This window comes from Filicampus tigris, chromosome 14, assembly GCF_054856515.1.
Source record: "Filicampus tigris isolate MCC_2025a chromosome 14, RoL_Ftig_1.0, whole genome shotgun sequence".
Lineage (NCBI taxonomy): Eukaryota > Metazoa > Chordata > Actinopteri > Syngnathiformes > Syngnathidae > Filicampus > Filicampus tigris.
Genome location: NC_141230.1, coordinates 5,609,003 through 5,631,837, shown reverse-complemented (window position 1 = coordinate 5,631,837; position 22,835 = coordinate 5,609,003). Strand labels below are relative to the sequence as shown.

The 22,835-nt window shown below is 41.3% G+C and overlaps 1 protein-coding gene across 3 annotated transcripts in view; it reads right to left on the bottom strand.

Annotated features, from left to right (window-relative positions):
* Positions 1–22,835, bottom strand: part of kdm6a (lysine (K)-specific demethylase 6A) — a 75,105-nt gene that overhangs the window by 10,376 nt on the left and 41,894 nt on the right. For 2 of the 3 annotated variants that reach the window (XM_086050862.1, XM_086050864.1), the window contains 12 exons: positions 20,398–20,491; positions 14,895–15,021; positions 10,052–10,150; positions 9,423–9,642; positions 9,039–9,179; positions 8,270–8,362; positions 8,092–8,169; positions 4,851–4,958; positions 3,736–4,119; positions 2,500–3,329; positions 1,453–1,582; positions 1,222–1,327 (listed from right to left, as the gene is read on the bottom strand). In XM_086050862.1, the coding sequence (XP_085906988.1) occupies positions 1,222–1,327; positions 1,453–1,582; positions 2,500–3,329; positions 3,736–4,119; positions 4,851–4,958; positions 8,092–8,169; positions 8,270–8,362; positions 9,039–9,179; positions 9,423–9,642; positions 10,052–10,150; positions 14,895–15,021; positions 20,398–20,491 (2,410 nt within the window). The remainder of the gene's footprint in view (positions 1–1,221; positions 1,328–1,452; positions 1,583–2,499; positions 3,330–3,735; positions 4,120–4,850; positions 4,959–8,091; positions 8,170–8,269; positions 8,363–9,038; positions 9,180–9,422; positions 9,643–10,051; positions 10,151–14,894; positions 15,022–20,397; positions 20,492–22,835) is intronic. The other variant, XM_086050863.1, reaches the window with a different exon arrangement.

The window sequence follows — 22,835 nt, the reverse complement described above, 5'->3', positions numbered from 1 at the left end:
AAATACAACCACAGCACGCCATTTGAGACTTACTGCAGTATCCGCGAGGATAATACACTGGAGATCAACATTAGAGAACAATCTACAATTTACGAAATTTCAAGGTCACTGCATAATCATATTTGAAATTATCCAAGATGGATTAAAAGAGCAATATTTTAAGTATATTTAAAAAGTAACATATCCTGAAAGCACAGTATAAAAAACTCAAATACAATACAATTTTATTTATATAGAAAAAGAACACTGATCAACAGAGAACACTTCAGGACACATCCTTGTTATTGGTGTTAATCTGGAACCTGGTGTTAATTTCCTTGCTGACCAGACAACCCCTATTTAAGTGGCAGCCAAACTTCCAGTTTCTCTGACTCTATAAGATGGTTAGCCGTTCTAAAGTGACCGAAACCCTCCAGCAGCACGTTGTCCAGCTGAAGGCTAATTGGATGACTCTGTCAGCCATAGCAAGACAGTTCGGTCGTTCCAAATCTGTGATTTCAAGAATATTGCATCTTTACAACATCACAGACTCATTCAAGTTCTCATACAGTTACATGGCCGAGTAAATGCAAATGTTTACAAGAACCTTTTTCAATGCCATATGGTTCCTTTCCTGCGTTCATCGCCCAATCAGCTGGCAGTGTTTATGCAGGACAATGCTCCCTTGTCACACAGCGAAAGAGGTGAAACAGTTCCTTGAAACTGAAAACATTGAAATAATGAAGTGGCCTGCCCCTCTGGAAAATCCTTGGTGACAAAGTTATGGCCAGTCACTGAACTATGGAAAAGACTGGAATAAAAGTGGACCAAAATCACACCAGACCAGTGTGAGAGACTAGTGATGTCCTGTGGCCGCAGATGTGCTGGAGTCAAAGCAAAGGCCTCTACACTTCCCATTAATTGCTGACTGTTGTAACCTCCAGAATTTTTTTGTTATAATCTTTTCCCATGCTACGGTCATTGTTGTTCTCTAATTTTGGTCATTGCGTTTTCTTCTAAACAACGTTTTTTGTTCAAATGCCTTGATTATTTTGTGAAAAACTGTTTTACTTGCATAGTACAGCCATAATAGAAAAACATTTCAACTGTAGAGGAGTGTCGATGACTTCATTCCAGAAAAAAAATGTTCTCTAATTTTGATCTCCAGTGTAAATGATGCAAAGAGTAAAACAATTGAGAGGATTAATGTCATTTTTTAAAAGGCATCAGGTAGTTTCCTACCCAGTTTGAGGGCTCCTGCCAGGCCCCTGATGACGGTCACAGGGTTGGCAGGGTTGGTGCAGAACTGATGGAGAGGAGGGTAGAAGGCGTCCCTCTTGTTTTCCAGCTGTATCAGAGAGGAAGCATTAGGATTAATCACTATTTAAGACCCCTTTCAGGGAGGCTATCGGGGAGCTGTTTCGCAAACATTACAGCACAATATTGTGCATGTGTCTTTTGATCTTGACTCACGTAAATACTGGGTGTCGGTGGGTTGAGCTTGTCCTTTGGCAGGGGAGGGGAGGGTGTGCTCGGGGGTCGTGGCGGCGGGCACTTGTCCAGGATGATGCTGCTTGTCGATAGACCATTCTTGCCCAGGTTTCTGTGGCGTGGTGAGTCACGTCATTAGCTCAAATGTGAAGTTGCCATGAGTGAGAAACCAAAAACAGCCCAAATATACGAGATAATATTTGGTGAGTTTGGAAAAGCATCATGAACGCCACGTTAAAGAAATAAGAGTGAATGTCACATTTCTAATTTCTGATGTATTAATTAGCCAATAAATGACTTATGTCAAAAAGTATGATGAAGGTATGACCAAGTAGATGGCGTCAGGCTGTATGGATACTGTATGTTGTATTAAACTGCTATAGGCTTTGAACTTAAGTTATATTTATAGTTGAAACATGAAGTTTACATACACTATGTAACAAAAAAAAAGACATCCTCCCAAGAAATTCCAGTTCTAGGTCAATTATTACTGAAATTATTTCTATTTGCTGAATGCTAGATTAAAGGGGACAATTTTTTTTTTTTTTTTTTTTTTTTTTTTTTTTAATCAGAGGTTTATAAACAGTACAGTACAATTTCTATGCCTGGAAAAATCCAGATGCTGTCATGTCATGTCATGTCTTTGGAAGCTTCTGATAGCTTTATTGACAACATTTGAGCTAGAAACACACCGGCGGATGTATTTAAAGGAAAGTCAAAATAAATTAGCCAAGATATCAAAAAGAGAATTGTGGATTTGTACAAGTCTGGTTTATCCTTGGTTGCAATTTCAAGATGCCCGATGTGCCACGTTCATCTGTTCAAAAAATTAAACGCAAATATAAACACCATTGGAATGTGCAGCTATCAAACTGCTCAGGAAGGAGGTGGCTACCGTGGCCCAGAGAGATGAACGTGCTTTTATCCGAAATATTTGTATGGTATGTGGAAGAATAAATGCTATATTTGCATTAGTTCAGGTCTAAACATGTAACCACAGATGGAGTGAGAAAATAGGAAGCATTGTACCTGCACGCTTTGAGCACCTCGCTGGAGCTGGGGTAGATTGAAACAGAAGACCAGGGAGCCAGGTCAGCGGGGGCCAAGTGTCTATGCAGGACACCTTCAGGAGTCCCCACTTTTTGCGGGCTGCGAGAGTCCTCCTTCCCATTCACTCTGGGCCCCTGACTGTCGGTCTGGCTGTTAAGGCAGGAGAGGCTATTGTTGGAGTGCACAGCGGTAGTGGTGGTGGTGGACATTGGCGAGGATGCTATGAAGTGGTCCGACACAGCATTGGCAGCATCCGCATGGACGTTGTTGATTTTCTCTGAGAAAGGCCCTCCGTGGTTACTACAGTTATTATTATCGTCATTCGTGGTGGTGGTGGTGTTGGCTTTTCCCTTTAGCAAGGCTGAGAGTGGAGGATTGTCTAGAGCGGGCGCACCAGGGGCCGGAGAGCCAGGTCTGTCCGTCACCCGCAGCTGGACGTGATTAGTCAATCCCTGTGCGGGAGTGGAGCCGGGACTTGACGTTATCCCTGCAGCGGTGGTGGAGTCGGGACCTAACGGCAGAGTGGCAGCTGCTCCCGTGTTACCCCTGGAAGGCGCATTGTCTTTGGTGTGGAGCCCTGAGGTAGTGGTGGGGTGGGGAGGCGAGGACAAGTGGTTGGGGGTGGACCTGGGAGACGTGGGGGATAAGGAGGAGGCAGAGGACGAAGCAGTGCAGGGCCCAGAAGAATGTCCCACCTGATTGAGAATAGCCGAGGAAGAGAATGAGGTCTGAGGGAAGGAGGAGGAGGAAGAGAAAGGGGGTTCTCCATTGGGACCTGCCGAATGTGAACCTGGACCTTTGTGAAGCCCCTAGACAAAGAAGAAACACATTGAATCAATAGCAAAATAGAAAAAAATCTCTCCCTTGCGTTCTGAAAACATGAAGTGGTTTGAGCTGCTTTTTTATGACATTTGTTTGTGTCCTTTCGACGTGTTCAAATTGCCATTCAATGTTTTACGGGCAATTTGTACTGCCTATGAAATGTCTGGAGCATTTCTTTAAATGCGGTTTGTTATGTTGCAAATTTGCTCGCTTATGTGGGGTTCCGTTGGGGCTCAGTTAGTCTTTTAACAAGTAAGGAGTGTGATCTTTTATCTGCTCCATGTTTAAAGTAGCCTGAGACGACATTTGTCATGATTTGGCGCGACATAAATAAAATTGAATTGAATTGAGAAGTGTCCTAAAAGGGACACAAAAAAGACAATGGTGGTTTACCTGAGTGTTAGCGTTGCTATGCGGGCTCCTCCACGTCTCGTCTGGATGAGCGGGACTCGCGCTGCTGGTGCTGGGGCGACTGACGGCTGTGCAGTTGTGAGGTAGAGAGTTCTGCTGCGCGTAAGGCACGTTTCCATTGCTTGTGCTGCCACCTCCAGACACCGCCGCGTGATCCCCTCCAGGGGAACTGGTGTCGAGCGGCCCAGATAATGGACTTGAGCATGACCCGTTGGCCGTGGGCTGGATGACACACAGCGGTCTGATGGTTGCATGATTCAGGGGGGAGGAGCGGGGGAGGCCTTCGTGGCAGTTGGGGGACTTGGCCTGAGGACCATTGGGAAGGCTGGGCTGAAGCTGGGCACCCACCATTGCCTGTTGCCTCACCTGACAAGGAAAGAGTGAAAGACTGAGTTCTTTCTAGCTATCTATATATATGTATATATATACACACACACACACACAAGTTGCAGGCCCACTAGTTGAAATAAGGCGTTCTGATTAATATCGCGTTTATGGAATATGAGTTAAACAGCAAAAGTCAATCGTTTTTAGCCATCTCAGGGGGCGGCCATGTTGTCACTTCTGTCGACTAAAAATGTGAGGTCGGGAGGCCGGGAGCTCATAACCGAGTTTCTACCACTAGAGCCAGGAGCGCTGTTGTGTCTTTCGACTTTTACAGCCGGGAGAGCGTTTACGTCATTTTCTTTTTTTTTAATCCTATTCTCGGTCTCTTAGCCCAAAAAATGCATACGAATATACACGTGACGGTGTCGTGAGCCCTCTGACGATGTTCTAGAATTTTTTAGAGCAGTATAATGGCGGACGCAGATGATCACGGGAGCTCATAAATAAGTGACAAATGAGTGGCAATGATATAGACGACGCGCTTGTGGACTTTGAACCAGTCGAACGTGATATACCTGAATGGTTAAGATATACTTTATGTTTATGGATAAGCACTGTAGGCCTTAATGGGTAACTCATATATATACACAAATGCAATATTAATCAGAATGCCTCGTTTCAACTAGTGGGCCTGCATAGAACATAATCTTGAAAAAAAAAGTTGGGATTGACTTCCCCTTTAACAATATTGCAAAAGCAAAAATGTGTACCTGCTGCTGATGCTGCTGCATGAGTGAGAACTGGTTCTCCAGCTGATCCAGCATCTGCACCTGGAGGGGCTTGAGGATGGCTCTGTTGGTTCGCAAGTGTTCCAGAAGCTGCATAGAACACATTTTTATACCTTTTCACTTAAAAATCTACACAGACATCATGTCTGAAGAGCAAATAAAATTAGATATTATAGTTTGAAAGCGTGCAATGTTCTTTCTTTAACACTAGGGGGCCCTTTATCAACATGGTCAATAGATCATGTGTCCTCAAGTAGAGAATAGAGGTCCAGGTCAGGAAAATGTGACAAACAAAACGTATAGTGTGCATTATCTTCCATCCATAAATTCACTCTTAAAATTTTTGCTGACAAATATTCCATTCATCAATTTTCTATATCCAGGATTCCTACAAGTTTCTTCAAGTTATAAGACTTTTTAAGACCCATTTAAGTCGATTTTTGGAAAAAAATATAGAAGCAGAGGCGTGTGTGTCCCGTATTTTCCGGACTATAAGCCGCGACTTTTTTTCCTAGATTTTGAGCCATGCGGCTTATAGTCCGGTGCGGCTATTCTGTAGATTTTTCTTCCACCGCTTGGGCGCTGTAACCGGAATGACAGTACAATTCAATACAAAACATTTCCCATTAACTGGATGTGACTGCAGGTGGAGGAGTTCAACAGGCGAGGGCGCCATAGACTATTATTGCATTAGGTGCAGTAATGCTTTGATTTTATGTTTTCCTAGAGGTCCCTGAAGTGCACATGAATGCGATTGGCTGATGTTACGTCTGTTCTGTTGTTTCGATGTGAAATGTTATTGTTGATTTAGCACGTCGTGTGTTAGATTGGCTGACTATTAACATAAAACAAGACAGGTGCATATGTAGAATGTAGTAGAACAATAGATGGTGGAGTCTGGTGGACATTAGCTGACAAACTGGAGCGGCAGTCGGCAGTGAAATGAAGATAAGTACTGTTTATTTTCTCTTGGTTCTCTGTTTTAATCAGCAACGTTGCTGCAGTGTTAAAAAGTACTGTTAGGAAAGAATCTGCTCAGGAAAATACGGTGTGTGTGTGTGTGAGTGTGAGTGTCACACACACCCCCACGCACACGCACACACACACATATACATAATATATATATATATATATATATATATATATATATATATATATATATATATGTATATGTATATGTATATGTATATATATATATATATATATATATATATGTATATGTATATATATATATATATATATATATATGTATATATATATATACATATATATACATATACACATATATATATATATATACATATACATATATACATATATATATATATATATATATATATATATATATATATATATATATATATATATATATATATATACATATATATATATATATATACACACACACACACACACACACACACCGTATTTTCTGGGCTCTAAGCCGCACCGTTATATAAGCCGCACCCACTCTATCTTTTTTTCTTTTTAAATATTTGGGAAAAAAACTTAAATAAGCTGCACCGTTATATAAGCCGCAGCAGATCTATCTATATCTATATCTATATATATATATATACCTCCACACACACACACACACACCCACCCACACCCACACCCACACACTTCACAGCCATATGGGCAAAGACAATAAAAAGTGAATTTGTGTTAATTTATTTCTTGAACGTGGAAATGTGGAATGTGTGCAGGATATAAGAATGCAGTATATTGAGTATACTACTCACATGACACCACCACCCCACAGACAGGGACCAAGTACAGGTGTGAAAAATCAAAGAAAGTCTCAGCCGTTTGACTAACAATTCAGTTGTTTTTTTGAAAATGGGTTGCATTGTTTTTAGAAAAAAAAAAAAAAAAAAAACTAAATCTGAACTCCATATATAAATGAAATTAAGATCAGGAACAATCAACTCCTTTCCTTAGATATTCACGAGAGATCGAAGCTGAGCTGGAATAACGCTAGCAGATAACTGGCTAGAGTTAGGTGCTGTTGCTTTGCTTACATTAACAGCTTGCTGGCTGCCTTTAGCTGCTGCATCCTCAGGCTCGTAAAGTAGCTGACTGGATTAAACAGGCAGATTGAAAAACGTATGTGATGGAGGAAGTTTGTTCTTTACCTCTCATTGAGGTTATGTGCTTTGATAACTTGGCATGGGACTTGAGCATCTTCATGCCCATTGTCCCCAGCTGAATTATTTTGTTTGGCTAGGATGCAAAAAGCCTCAAACACATAGCTATCAACCAGTTTGAGGCAAAGGTGAAAGGATTGTTTATTCAACCAAGCTTTGTTGAATTTACATTTCCCCATATCTGTAATAAGTAGTGTGCGGCTAGGCTAGCTCAGGGGCTAAAGCAAAAAATAAAATGAAATAAAATAAAAGAACTTCACTGAAACTTACGCTTAAAATGACTGTGGTCAATTAAGCAACATTTTTCAGTGCAGTGGGGTGCACACGGACTCTTTTTAAACAATATTGTTTTTTAAAAGGCAAATTTTGTGCATTCCCTTTAATTTTAATGGGTACAAGGTTCTCTATAGGGCTGCCATGATTAGTCGACGACAACGTCGACGATCAAAATCGTCGCCAATTTTAATCGTCGACGCGTCGTTTATTTATATATTTGGCACATTTTTCTTCTTTCGTGACTGCTGCGTCTGGCTCTTCTCCCGCTGACTATTTTCCTATCTGCAACGCACATGCGCAGTGGTGGTAATCCGGGTGATGTAAACAGAAGCATTGTGGTTAAAGTAGTGTAAGCCTTACACTGTAAGGGCTAATTCGTGTTGGCAATAGAGTCCGAAAGTTACGGCGCATTTCACCAAATATAATCAATACAATGCCAATCTGCCTTTCATGGCAGCACGATGGGGTCAGGGAGTAAAAGTTTAGTTGGACTCGCCGACGGATGACCGTTTAAAAATAGAAGTGGACCGGCCTATAGATGGGTACTATTCCAAATTTTCTCTACCCACAAAAAGCTGCTCTGGACAAACCATTTGATTTACTTAGTTTGCATTGCCCCTTCTCCACGATTCATCTGTATTTTTTTTGTGTGCACCCATGTACAGAATTAACGAAATGAGTGGAAAAGGCTAATGCCACCGAAGTTGTGCAGCTTAAATTGAGAGCGTTCCATCAGAACAGACTACTGACGACCTCTGCGATTGAATGTACAATGATTTAAAACACACGTTTCCTACCTGAAGCTTCTGCGGCGTAAGGTACCAGCTGTGGACCGGATGTTGATTGGAGATGTTTGCACACGAGTCTGCAACACTCTGCACACAACCAAAGGAAGAATAAAAAGAGGAAATCCATATATTCGCTCAAACTGCAATGTGTGCGGGCTGTGCCCTTATGTGCAATTCTTGGCATTACTCTGGCTGGGCTGGCAGTACGTTTCTTTTTGGCAGGACTGGCCTGTAGGTCGCTGTGATTGCTGGTGCTTTGGGCTCCCTCCCCCTTACAAGCCTACAAATCCAGCAGAGAAACAGCTTGTGATGATGACCATCTGCGTTTTGGCAGTCAACCTTAAACCCCCCCAACCCCAAAAACAGTACCACTGAAGACATTTTCAAAAGAGAAGGGGGGGGGAAATACACATGGATCCTCTGCATACACCCACTACATTTACATGCTTTCAAATAAAGAATGTATGACAACACTCTGATTAAAATACAGCTTGGTTTCAAATTAAAACTTAATCAGAACTATTGATTAAGGTCTTAATCAGAGTCTCCATGATGTGCTTGTGGAACGATGCAAGAATAATATTGCATCAATGTGCAAACATGCAGTCGGGTTTGGGCTGGGTTAACAAGTCAAATACATTATGGTCTGTCTCAAAAAAGTACAATGAGATTCCATGGGCGATAAATATGTCTTGCATAGTCATTTCAATGCAACATTCGTACATCTTTGCATGAAGTGCAGTGGGCCATAATATGATGATGCTAGTCACGCTCCGTCAACGTTTTGACTGCTGACAAACCCTTTCAAGATCAACACCTCACTGTCCCCTCTGAATCTGCACCTCATTCCATCTTTCGGTTCTCACGTCCATGCCAAGATGCAAAGTAGACTATTAGAGCTACTCATTTTGATTCTCTGAATGGCTGAGGTCTCTAGTAGGAGCTGGATCTCTCACCTGCTGTGCCTGTGCAGCGTTCAAGGCCCCCTGCCTGGACGTGAGCTCAGCAGGGATGGGCAGGCTCCACGCCTCCTCAATACTAGGGAGCATTTTACTCTTATTCTGCAGACTACCTGGCTGTAGGTTACACAATTGAGCCTAGGAGAAATTGTGTCAAGACACGTTTTAGTGCAGAACCACCAAGACAACACAAAATTGGGGAGAACATATCACAAATGTTTTATGTAATGACGGTGTTTGAGCATTACAAAAGCACAAAATTATGAAATAATTCATATCTCAGTGATAAGATATGAAAATGATTTCAACACTCATTCACCAAATGACTCAACGACATCTAACAGGGTTGCATACAGCTTTTACTAAAGGAATACAATCTACCTGCAGCAGCTTGATGCGTTGAGCGAGCGCAGCAGTGTTGACACAGGCCTTGCTGCGCGTGGCATTGACGTAGCACTTGATGGCGTCATGTGGCTGTCCGCAGCTCTCATAAAGCGTGCCCAGGTCCATCCAGGCGGCGCCGTGGTTGTGGTCCAGTTGTACAGCGCAGATGTAGGCCTGCAGCGCATCCATAGGCTGGTTCTGCTGCTGATAGAGCACCCTAAAGACAAACACAAAAGGATGAAACCTCTGCCAGCTTTTTGGAAAAGATGATTTCCAGAATACTTAATTGTGTTTAGTAGAATTTCATTTGAACAACTTTTTCCCCCTTGTCTTTTTCTGTATGAACATTATGAAATGGGAGGGGCACGAAGCCAACCCCGCAGTTTTCTGGTTTAAGACGTAGTATCAGAACCTGGCAGGATGACACCTGTGTGTAAGATTATCATGATGTAATCTAATCATCTGAATGCGGGATACCATGTCACTATGTGAAAGCACACACACTTGTTCAGGAAATCCCTTGCTTCACCATCTTCAATATAAAAAGTAACTTCCTGATTTCCTGTCATGGGTCCTATGCAATAATTCTAAATCAAGGACGGTATAGATTGTTTATTCTTGCTCACCCTATGGAGCACCAGGTGTCGGCGCTGGCCTCAGACTTATCGATGGATTGACGATAGGAGATGAATGCATCCTGTACTTTGCCAATACTGGAGTAGCACCTGAAAGACAAAATGGAGAAAGATGATGAGTGACAATGATTTATTCAATAAACCATGAAAAATACATTAGCAATTGGCTCACTTAGATACTATAAAATATAAAATGCAAATATTGAGCTTTACCATTTGAACAAAATTGCACTTTCAGATAAACTCATCATGTTCTGGTCTTTCTATTCAAAGTGTCATTTTAAAATACATTTTCAATGTGTTTAAGTCTTTTCTCCACAGCAACCCTGTTTTCACCATTGGGTCTGACAGCTTGTTTTGAGTTCCCAGTTTTCCACTGCTTCGTTCAAGTTGTATTATACTACCTAAAAAATATTCAATCGCTTATTTAACGCTGGCATTGATTAAGATTAGTACAAACACAAAGCTGGAGGCAGCCGATTACTTCAAAGTCTGTGATTATGTGAAGCCCCTACCGTGCAAAAAGCCTTTGAAAACGTCACAAAACCAATCGTCTGCCCTAAAACATTGTGAATTGCTCTTGTGAATTGTTTCAGCCTTTTTACTAAACTTAGTTGACGGTGTTTAGTACCAAGGAGAAGATTAAGTTTGAAAAGTAAACTATCAAAAAATGTATATAAAATAACTAATGTAGCGGCAGTGCACAGGATTTATGGCTTACAGTAGAGGTGGGCGATCGTTATCGATATCATCGTGAATCTTGCGTTCACGATGTGTAATTTTACAGTATCGAGTTTTAATACTGCCTCTGACTCGAGTCAGTCGATGGCCGCAAAGTATGAGGAAATGCTGAAAAATCAGTGTGCATTGACGGCAGAGGAGGAGGAAATGACAATCATTCGCCGATTCAGCGGGCAGAACCCGGTCACGTGACTCTATCCGCACTGCAGCCGAGCTGTTATCTCCTCATTTCGTGGTGGAGTGTCTAGCGGGGCTTCTTAGCGAGGCGCGAGTCCGCGTCGTCCGTAGTCTGAAAATGGTTTGGAGTTGACTGACGTCTGTGGGAATAACATTGTTAGATGTGGCAAAACGGTCACGGTGAAGAGCAACTCTGTTGCACCACGAGTCATGGATTACGAGGAAAACGTGGCGACTGCGCAAGCACGCTCAACAAAAGCTTAAACACACACACTCAAAAAACAGTCACCGAGTTGAACCAACAAATATAAACGCACGCACGCACGCACTTACGCACACTCAATACTTTAGCGAGCAAAGTCAAACGTGACATCCTGGATGATCGGTTCAGATTCAGTTTATACGCTTTTAGTCCGCATCATTCATAACTAGGCTTGTCAAAAATATCGATACTTGGGTACTTACTCAATACTAAACATTTTGAACGGATACAATACTAGCTTGCTGTAGCATCGATATTACCGATACCAAACCACTGACTTCGATACCAACAGCGCTTTGGTCTGCTGCTCCCGCACACACTGCCGAAGCCTGCCCCGTGCAACCGCCCCTCCCTCCCTGCTCTGCCGAGTGCAGACTGCTCGTCGACTCCCTAGTTAGCCGCGCGCATGAGCTACAAACAAAGTACGACCGATTAAAAAAAATAAGTGTGCGCCCCGGGCTCCTGCAGCCGAAGCTGTCTCGCAATAGCACGGAAGCTCGCCCCCACTCGAGCTGCAGTGGTCCTTTCGGTCAGCCCCTCCACTCACTTCGTACCGGCTGGCAAGCGCGGGCCACTGCGTCGGCTTCTCTGAGCGTGTGCCCGGCCCTTCCCCAAATCCCCCCAGCAGCCGCCGCGGTGGCAGCGGCCGCCCATCGCAGGGTCGCTGATCCTGCTCGGCTCATTCGGCTGACGCCGAGCCATAGAATGATGCGTTGCGGCTCATGACCCAAAGTCAGAATCCGCTAAGTACCTCTAATGGCAACATTGAACCAACAACTTCAAAACTCAAATGCACATATTCAGCTAATATTTAGTTTATAGCATACGCAGCTGCAGCATATACAGAAACACTGTACATACATATGCATCATATGTTTACATAGACTGCTTGGATTAGATAGACTTCCTTGCTTGCCCATAAAATGCAGCGTTGTGTTTGTCATATATATTTTCCTTTCTAAAGCAAGACAAGGTTAGCCAAGTGATCAGTAGCATGTTTTCAGTAACAGCTGCATTATTGTATTATCTTGAGCTTCTCAAAAATAAAGCTCTTGTGAAAAATAATACTAGATAATAATGCAAAAGAATGTATTAAAATAAATACTGGTTAAAAACAGCCCTTTGCGTAATCCATGGTAAAGTTCACAAATAGTAAAAAGTTCAAATCGTCCAAATTCGAACGATGCCCAACCCTATCTGCTACTGTTCTGGACCGCCAATAACTAAAAGTATTTTAATGTATTTTATTTTATTATTACTATTATTATTATTATTATCTGTGACTTGTTGGTTTGCCTTAATAGATAAACATGTGGGTCTAGATACTCAATTTACAGATTTTGTTGTCAATTTATGTTACTGCAAGTGGTGGGTGTTATTCTTTTTCACTACCTCAAACAACTTGAAAATGATGTGCCATTGGTGTTGCACAGTATGGTTATTTCTTTTCACAAGTTCAGACAATTTACAGATTAACAATTGGTTTTTTTGTGTGTGTTTTGTTCTTTGCACTACTTCTTCCTTTGTTTTGCACTACCCCAGGCTCAGACAACTTAAAATGTGTCATTGGTTCCAGGCATTGACTGTACAGAGGGTTGTCGAAATTAAATACTGAAGTTGTACTATTTTTTTGCACTACCTCTTAAAAAAACTATTGTATTAAAGATAATTATAGTTGGTATAGTTTTAGGAATAGTTTTTAGCGATAAAAAAGTTTTACAGTAAAAAAAAAAAAAAAAAAAAAAATAGCCTGTGCTTTAATTTGTTCCGTGTGGTATCGAAATGGTATCGAGTATTGATACTGAACTGGGTATCGGTATCGAAGTTGAAATTCTAGTATCGTGACAAGCCTATTCATAAATAGCCTGGATTCCTGTGGCATATTGAACAAATTATGGCGGTTTATTAGTGTGACGCCAGCATACACCCAAACATGAATAAAGTGACAAGTATACATGTCACAGCGATGAAATTGTGGGAAAATGCACTTTTCTGTAAATTGCAGTTTTGTTATTCAACTTTATTCTGAATACGTTGGCCAATGTATGAGAATGGGTGTTGTCATGACGACATCTTTGTTTCTCTCGCTTGGTGACACTTCGTCACACGTCGCATATCAAATACTTTTTTTTCTCATTTTGATTGCTGTAGTTAACACCATTTTCTCATTCTTATTGCTCTAATAGTTGGCAGTGGTAGACCAGTACTTACTGCAGCTCAAAATGTCACATCATTATGGAATAACAGCAGAGACATTTAAATGAGATAAATATTCCCCAAAATCAATGTAAGTCTATATATCATGTTTTGTACTTTATTCTTAAATATTGTCATAGAATATCATTATGTTTTGTAGTCACTGTATTTAGCAATTTAAAAGAGATGTTGTTCACAAATGCTGTCTATCCACAATTGGTCTGTGAAGTGAGTGCAGATTTAAAATATTTTTTGTAGAATATCGTCAAATTATCATTATTGAGTTTTTTGAAAAAATATTGAGATTTTTTTTTCCCATATCGCCCACCCCTATCTTACAGGTAGGTGTAAACTTCAAAATGTAAAGATATTGCATGAATACTGCTTATGTACATGACTTTATAGCTTCAACGCACATATAAACTCAAAAATGTGCAACAACAACAATCTCAAAATGTGTCAACAATAGTGCACAAATATTGCAAAAGAACATAACATGTCTATAGTTTCAAGGTACATGTAAGATTGAACATGTGAAATAATCATATCCATCGATGAAGAAGAACACTGACAACCAAGTCGCACTGACAGCTGGCTCACGTTTAAGCGATTTGAGAAAGCTCAGTTTTGTAAAGGCTGTGGTTTAATGGTCATACATAAGGGTTTTTCCTGCGTTCAAAATTGCGAGCCTGCCGCCTCCAGCTAATTTTCTAATTGTGTGCCCGCCCTCAGCAAGAGCGATTGATATTGCTCAACACAGCGTCAGAACGCAGGAGAGGACGAGTCGGCGATGTGAGGGTACTTCAATCCATTTCCAATTAGGAACGTAACAATGCAAAGCCAATGTGTACGTGATTGAAACAGTATTTTTTATTCCTATTTCAGGTGTTGTGGCAATGTGCCCCTAAAAAAAAATCTGTATCCCCTGGCCGCGGGACACTACTATGTTTGTCTTAAAGACATGAACAGTCTACACTTTTGTGGTTTTGATTTGCAGTTATATTAACAAAGTTTTGCAAAAGAGTGGTATATTCATCCATGTGGTTTTCAGCACATTATTCGTTTAATTTAACACGTCGTTTGTGCCGAAACAGGTGGAAAGCTATGCACATTTGCATTTGCTATATCAAAGTTTTACAATCAAATCGTTTTTAATAACCATAACGTATTTCAGCAATCGAACACGATATAAAAGGGAGAGGATCGAGGAAGTGGGCTATGTTTCATTAAATTTAAGTGGCAAGGTACAGATAAGTGGTCTTCCGTTAGACAACACATTGACTGGTTATTTTTTTTGTTGTATTCATGTATTATGTGAATTCAACCAATATATCTATCTATCTATGTATATGTACATGTAGAGAGGGTGAGAGTGAGGGAGGACAAGAGCGAGAGAGGGCGGGCGAGAGAGAGAGACAGTGAGCAAGTATGCAAATATTGATGCAAGAATTCTGTTACCTGCCAAGAAAGTACCAGGACTGGCCAGAGTTTGGGTCTGCTTCTAGAGACTTCTGTAGACACTGGATGGCATAGCTGTCCTTGGTGCCTTTATCCCCAAGCTGCTCCACTGTGTGATGCATCCAGCCTACAGGAGAACAAACAAAACACCTTAAAATCTTTGGGCTTAAAAAAAATGAACATTGTTTGATTCGAGCACCAGCATATTTCGAGCAGGGTGGATTTGACAGCAATCAAAAAAGCGGCGTATTCCTCAGATGACGGCTGGACAATTAATGGAAATTTAATCATGATTTTGATTTTGGCTTTTCTCTATCTTTAAAACGTTCAACTCAAAGAAAACCGATTAATATGCAGAATGGCGCAGTGCGTTTCTAAGTTCCCAATGTTGTTAAAGTACTCTGAATGCACCATGTAGCTTGCATGTAGCTATGTGATTCTGCCATCCCCAGGTGTCCTTTAAACTGTTTAATGGTATCCCAGTTGGAGTTTACTGTAAAACTAAACACGCAACAAACAAAAGACACCGATTGTATATTTAAATACAAAACATGCTTTGTTCATAAAACATTGCATGCAATTATGCTCAAGTCAATGCAATATTCCATTAAAATGCTAACGGGAAATTTGCATAGACTTTTGGAGTGATATTCCTACCAAAAAACAAATATTCACAAAAGCTCTGGAAACACATACACACATTACTCAACGGCAAAAATTCTTCCCTACGACGGTGGCCACTACACCAAACAGACGGCACATTCAGACGCCACGACGCTTCACGACCTCCGACGTCGGTTTGGTGTATCAGGGCCTTAAGGGAGATGCTTAGTCATTGCTTGAATGTGTGTAAAGATTCAAGGCAGCAAAGGTGTGGATGTCGGAGAACTAAAATACAAGAAGCTTGAATTTAACATATTTACAAGTTCATTTTGTACTTGACAAAAAGAACAGAATGTTCAAGAAAAAGTGTAAATGTAGGGATGAATCGGCATGCGGCTATGATAATAGTTTTGAGGAGCTGAGTTGTAGTAGTTGAATCAATCCTTTCATGCATGAATTATTATTTGATGATATGAGTTATAATAAAGATTTTTTTAGATGAATTAATATAGGCGAAAGCAACTTTTAAATAGCTGTCAACTGTAGTGACCACTGTATTTGAAAGGGTTACATTTTTAAAATCAATGAATAATCGTCTTATTTATCGTGATTTCAATCAATCAAATTAATCGTGATTAATATTTTTTCCATCATCATCCAGCCCTACCTCAAAGTCGTATGAAATAAAATAGCATTAACAAACTAGAGAATGCAATTTCTGGAGAAATTCCGTGTGAAGGCGAAGACGCCGAATAAAAACTGCGGAATGTGTTGGAATGACACTGAATCAAGTGGGATGAAGTTGAATGACCTTGAATGATATAAAAAATGCTGAAGGGAAGCAAGATAAGAGGAAGCCTGGAAACAATGAAAGAAGGAAGTCAGGGAAAAAAAGTGAAACAAGGAAGGAATGGAATTGAACCCCCCTACGTCCTGGTTGGGAAACAACCACTCTACCACTGAGCCATGCAGCCTCCAATATAGGAATGTGAGTTGAATGAGTGAAATTTTGTGAATGGCACATTGGGAACAGTGAATTTTTTAACAAAATTGCAGCTTATTTAGGGCCACCTGGGGATGAGTATTCCAGGTGTGGTGAATTGTTGTGGCTTGTTGAATGTGTCATTGGGAATGAATGGTGAATGTTTAATGGGTTTTTTAGGTTTGAATAATTTGAATTTTTAGGAAATAGGAATTGTGGGTGATGTCGAATGTGAGTTAACAATTAAAGAAGGAAGTCAGGAAAAAAAATTGAAACAAGGAGGGAATGGGTGGGGATCGCACAACCTCCTGGTTAGAAACGACCACTCTACCACTGAGCCATGCAGCCTACGATATTGGAATCCTGAGTTAAATGAGCTGAAATTTGTGAATGTGGCATTGGGAATTTTTTTAATGCGTTTAAATGTTGAATAATTTGAATTTTGGGAAGTAGGAATTGTGGGTCATGTGGAATGTGAGTTGAATGAGCTGAATGTTGTGAATTTTAAATAGGAATGGTTTAAATGTCAAGTGTTGAATGTGCCATTGGGAATGAATGGTGAATTTTTTTATTGTTTTTTTAAGGTTGAATAATTTGAATTTTGGGGAAGTAGGAATTGTGTGAGATGTGTAATGTGAGTTGAATGAGCTGAATTAAGTTCAATGATGTCTATGAAAATTTGTGGAATGAGCGGGATTCAATCCAACGCAGCAGATGGGGAAGTGTTGAATGGAAATTAATGTTTTTTTGGGGTGAAAAACGGGTAATTTTTGGGAAACCGTAAATGTCAGGGGTGAAAAAAATGGACCTCCGGAAGCCGTGAATTTTTGGAATCCATTAAAGGGACGGTGGGACGATGGCCACGTTTTCACTCACAAGTTCATTTTATATATTTTTTGATCAGGAAAATGAAAAGAGTTGTCATTTTCTATTTTATCATTAAATTTGGGAGAAATTAGGAAATAAGTGACTATGAATAACGCCCCTTGTTAATGAGCAGAATGGCCGCGCCCCCTACCGTTCTATCCTTGTTCGGCCGGAGTCACGGGATGAACCGATTCCAAAATCTCCATTGGAAATCATTGTACTTTCATTGCTTATAACGTCCAAATACGGCAATCAATTGGTACCAAAATATATGTGGACATCTCTACTAATGCCCACTTCAACATATAAAAAGGATTAACCTCTCCGTGGCTGATTTATATGAGAATGAGGAAATGTGGAAGTCAGCAGAGCTACATAGACTGGAACCAGCGCACACTGCTTCTTTGCTTAAAAAAAAAAAAAAAAAAAAAAAAACACTGCCTCTTTGCTGATCACAGTTAGGACGGGCGAGGCATTAAACACCAGTCAGGATATTTACAGAGACTGAAGTGGAAATGAGACGTGCACATTTATTTGGATGAGGAGTGCCCCAGATTTTCGGCTTACAACGCGCCGTCCAATTTGGAAGGTAACAGTCGAAAGGGCACGTTCCAATGCGGCCACACTCTCGGCTGTGCAGTCAACCTCGCTGGAACTTTTCGTTCGCTGTTCGATGAGGGCTTTTGTCACTCTCAACCCGCTTCACTCGGGCAGAAGGGGGCTGCAAGCAAAAAGCAGAGACACCGCGCGCGACTGCTTGGGAGGCGACATGAAGACGCAGGCTCATGATCATCTCCACACGAGCTAATTTTGCTGTGCTAACGCCTTTTGTTTTAACGGCCTGAAGCTAGTTGTTGCTATTCCCTGTCCCAATTCTACCTCTAACCGGGGAGGGAAGCTGGGGGGCTCCAATCTGGCTGCTGCTGCTGCAAGCCACGTCTCTCTCCCTCCTGAGACACGAGTTTAGCGTCACTAAATGTCCGAAATATAACCAGTCGGGGTTCGTGTGCGCATTCATGCTCTTGTCCACTTCAGCTTGTGAAAGTGGAGGAGCAATCGCCACGGTATTCTTGATTTGGTGGAGGTGATCATGATGAGATCACGTTTTATGTCAATACATCCAAACTATGGTGCAGAACACTTTTATACTTTCACAGGTTGAAGTGGACAAGAGTAGTAATGTGCATTTTCATTTTGGTGGCGATTGGACACCGTTTTAGACAACAGAACTGTCAAAGCGAGCATTACCACCACGCCAAAGGTGAATGGTGTAGAGTAACATATGTGTGAAAGCCTTCGCCTTCACACAATAAGCCCTCCTTTCATGTCTAACTACACTGCAGGTACAAGAGTGCTCTTAATGCAGACAGACCACTGCCCCTTCATAATTACTACTCTACACACCTGTGGCGAGGTCCACTGATCGCCATGACAACCCAACCAGGCTAGACTGGTAATGTTTTACTACTGGGGGTGGGGGAGGCTGTTGTCCGTCTATGGTACGACTGGGAGAAGAACTTAGAATGTTAATATGGTCATCAATATAAAATACTAGATCCAGGCTATAACGGATACATAAAGCTTCTTCAGTTGCCTTTAATCCTGTCAAGTTACAGTTATTCTGCCATGGAAGAAATAAAAAAATACATATAAAAATGATGGAAACATCACTAAGCAGCCTTTCAAAATGGCTTGACTAAAATGCATCAAGTTATTTTATTTTACATAGATTTTGTGAAATAACCACAGAAAAAAACGACTTTATCCGTGTGTCTTTTAAACAGAACCTAGCAAGAGCGCATTGACATAACCATGTGTTATTTTAAATGTATTAAGGGATCACAGAATCAGATAATTAGATGATGTCAGCACCAGCAGCTGATGTATGCAATTAAATACGTATTGTTTTCAACAGGGCAGGAAGCATAAGAGAGACAAATGCACCGGCATTGTGGAAGTCCAAAGAAAAAGCATTATCCTGCCTCCCTGTGACACTTCTCCGCCGACCCAAACTAGATTAGAAAATGGCATGTTTTAATTTCCATCTTTTAAATAAAAAACAGGGCACTATTTCAAATTGACAGTGAAGAAAATACACATAAAATTAAATACTGGTTTGGTCCGTACCGTCAGAAAATATGCAAATATGTTGATCATTGATTTAACACAAAGATAATCAGTCAGTCTTAATAGACTACAGAAATAGGAGACTTACTGTTAAAATTCCGAGGAATTGGACAATTTTAAATTAAAGGATGTCTCGAACTGATTTATGGATCGACGGCTTTGGCAGTAGTTTTCCCAGACCGGCGATGAAGCCCCCGGCATAGAAAATCAGCATTATAGACGTTCACACTTGATTTGTTTTGAGGGATGTCAAATTCCTTGTTTTGAACTTTTGTTGCTAATTGGAGTTCAATATACTATATATAATAAAAATATCAGTGCAATGGGGCTGTGTGCTGCAGCTTGGACTAGCAGATTAGATGCGCGCCAGAGTGTGTGCGTAGCGGCGTACATGCAAAAAAAAAACAAATTGGCACGATATTAGGGCACACTTTCTGCCTCTGCAGTCTCTGACTGGCGAGTTTGTGGCCCAATGACATTTTTAAAAATAATAATTACAATGAAATTAGAGGGGTAAGATGGGGCTAGAGAAGGATGATTTTAAAATGATCCTTTTAATATTTTGTCAGGTCAGTCACACAGTTTTAACAGTGTATGACATTTTTTTCTAACACTGAAAACTACATTTAAATGTCAGTATTAAGTTGCTACTCACATAAGTGTCTGAGTGAAACCTATGCCATGTTCAAAAATGTTTGTTTTGGACCAATAGTCATTAAAATAAAACATTTACATCACAACTGCAAGGCGTAATGGCATTATCAAGTATCGGTAAATGGTAGGTGTGAGTGCTCAAATTTAAGCACTTGTTCTCGTACACGGTCTGGCAGTGGTGCATCTCTGCTCCAAATAAACTACCAAAGCGTCACTTCCTGAGTGCCATCCACATGAATGAAGTAGTCACGATGATCCAGTGACACTCACCAAGCTGTTGCAGTGTGCTCGCCTTCACCTGAGCAGGAAGATTCTCCGTCTGCAAGAGGTTTTCGTAAGCTTCTTTCGCTGCTCTGTACTTCTTCTGCAGGAAAACAGACAGACACACAGACGTCGATCTAGTCAAGACAGGACGGTGTGTTTTATGGCACGAGGCGCACAGACAAAAGACCTCCTCACACTTGTAATGACCGTCTGGACAAACACAAACTTGGGAGGGGGAGGGTCAAAGAGGAAAGGCCAGACTCAACACGTCTGGACCATTAAAGTGTGTGATTCTGTCGGGTGGCCACTACAGCACCACTGCAGCTGTGTGTGTATGAAACGTGAGATGCTGTTTGTTTTGACTCTATGACCTTATTAACCTGGCGCCTGAATTAAACCAAAAATAGCATGCATTCAAAAGCATCTGCTTATTGACTAAAGTGGGGGAAAACAAAGATGAGCCGTCTGATATTCAGCCCAATTTTACCTCCTCTGAAGTTAGCAAAGGTCAGATTATCTGATGGATTTAAAGCACAGGTGTGAAACTCAAGGCCCATTGACCACATCCAGCCTGCCATGCCAAACTAAGGCCTTGTCTACATGTAGCCAAGGTATTTTTAACAATAGAATATATCCCGCCCGCCTGCGTTGGAAAACACATCCAAAAATCACACAAAACTGCAAAAGTGCATTTTCAAACGCATGTCAAGCCTCTAGGCGGCAGTAGTTAGCCAAATACTGTCCATTCCGAAGGAACTTCCATCCTTTGACGTCACTTCTACGAAATCGAAAACACGGCGCCAGGCCCGCTCGTGAGGACCGATAAGAGGTCAGAACTGCTTTTAAACCTTTCAACGAGAAGCAGTATTTGGTTGCGGACAAATAAGTAAGCAGAAAGCGCCTTGAGAATGGCTATAACCAATGCGTCTCCCTGTTGACTCTCTGGAAACCACAAGTCGCGCAAGTGACGTCAGAGCATTTTTGTCGCACAGTGACTACGTAAATCTCCGGGTCTAACTGTCCACAGCCAATCGAAGATTAGGAGGTATCCGAAAAAGTCCACTGTGGCCGGAGTTTTGTGTTTTCAATGAAAAAACTCCGGGGATGTGTAGACAAGGCCTAAATGAGTTTTGGCAGAGGTCACCCCACCAACCTTTCCTTTTAACAATTAAAGGTTTCAAACAATTTACACCAACTCGGCTTTACAAAGGCTACAGGCAACCAACTCGTTTGACTTTTCGTTGAAAAATGTCCATACTTTGGACTTTCTTGCCCGCTTTTCAGCTGCTTCGTGGTGCCGCTGTCCTCTTCCCCGCCCTGAACGCATGAACCGGTGGCGCTGCCATTTCTGCAGTTCCCCTTTCTTTTCTGCTGTGGTATGGCTTGCACGAAGACCACATGTCGGAGGTTGTCGCAAAGTAATTTGCCGACACAAGTTTCCTTTCCACGTCTTTCTTGCACCTCACGTACAGCTTTGGAATAGCAATCTTGGAAAAGTGCTTTTGGCCAGGTACAGTGTAGCGAGGGTCAAGCACACGAATACGATTTTTGTATCCAATTTGTCAACTGTGTTGAGCGGTAGCATGTCTTAGGTTAAATGATACGCCTCTGCTTTAGTTATGTCCTTATAATATTTTGATGCTTTGGCGTAAGGAACTGGTGCCGAATAGCTTTCTATTTTAGCCTGTTTCATCTTATTTATTGCTCCACTTTCACCGGCAGACGTTGATGCCTGTTGCTTGATGTTGCTGTGCTCTAGTGGATGAGATCGGCTCAGATGGTAAAATAAATTGGTCGTGTTGCCACCACTTGTCGGGACAACCTTGCATAGTTTACAGACGGGGTCAGCCTTCTAACTCAAGTCGGACTTAAAATACCCAAAATACTGGCAAACATGCGACGTGACCTTCCCTCTCTTATCAACGATTTCTTCTTCTTTTTTTTCTATCAGTGCACCGTGCAGGCCGTTTTTTGTTTGTTTGCTTGTTTGTTTTGAGTCAATAGCTCAGCGGTGCATGCGTGAGCTTCAGGTTGTATCTCCTAAAAGGGAGGGGTATTTCCTTATTTGGGGCCGTGATAGGTCGAAAGGCTGAGGGTCCGTCTGCTCCGTTGGTTTATTTTATTAGACCGATAATATATCGATGGCATTTTCTCTTGATATCATTCCTCTGGTCATCGCGATACATATCGATATCGAATTATCAGCCCAGCCCTACACGACACCATCACGTGTATATTCTGATCCACGTTATTGGCTAAGAGACCAAGACCCGGATAAAACATTTTTTTTTAATTAAAAAAGGAAGTGGCGTATAAGCTTTCCCAGCTTTAATGGTAGAACGACGCAACAGTGCTCCCGGCTCTAGTGGTAGAAACATGGTTAAGTGCTCCCAGCCTTAATGGGTTGATTACAAAATGTAAGCCTATTTAAAAACATTCAAGGC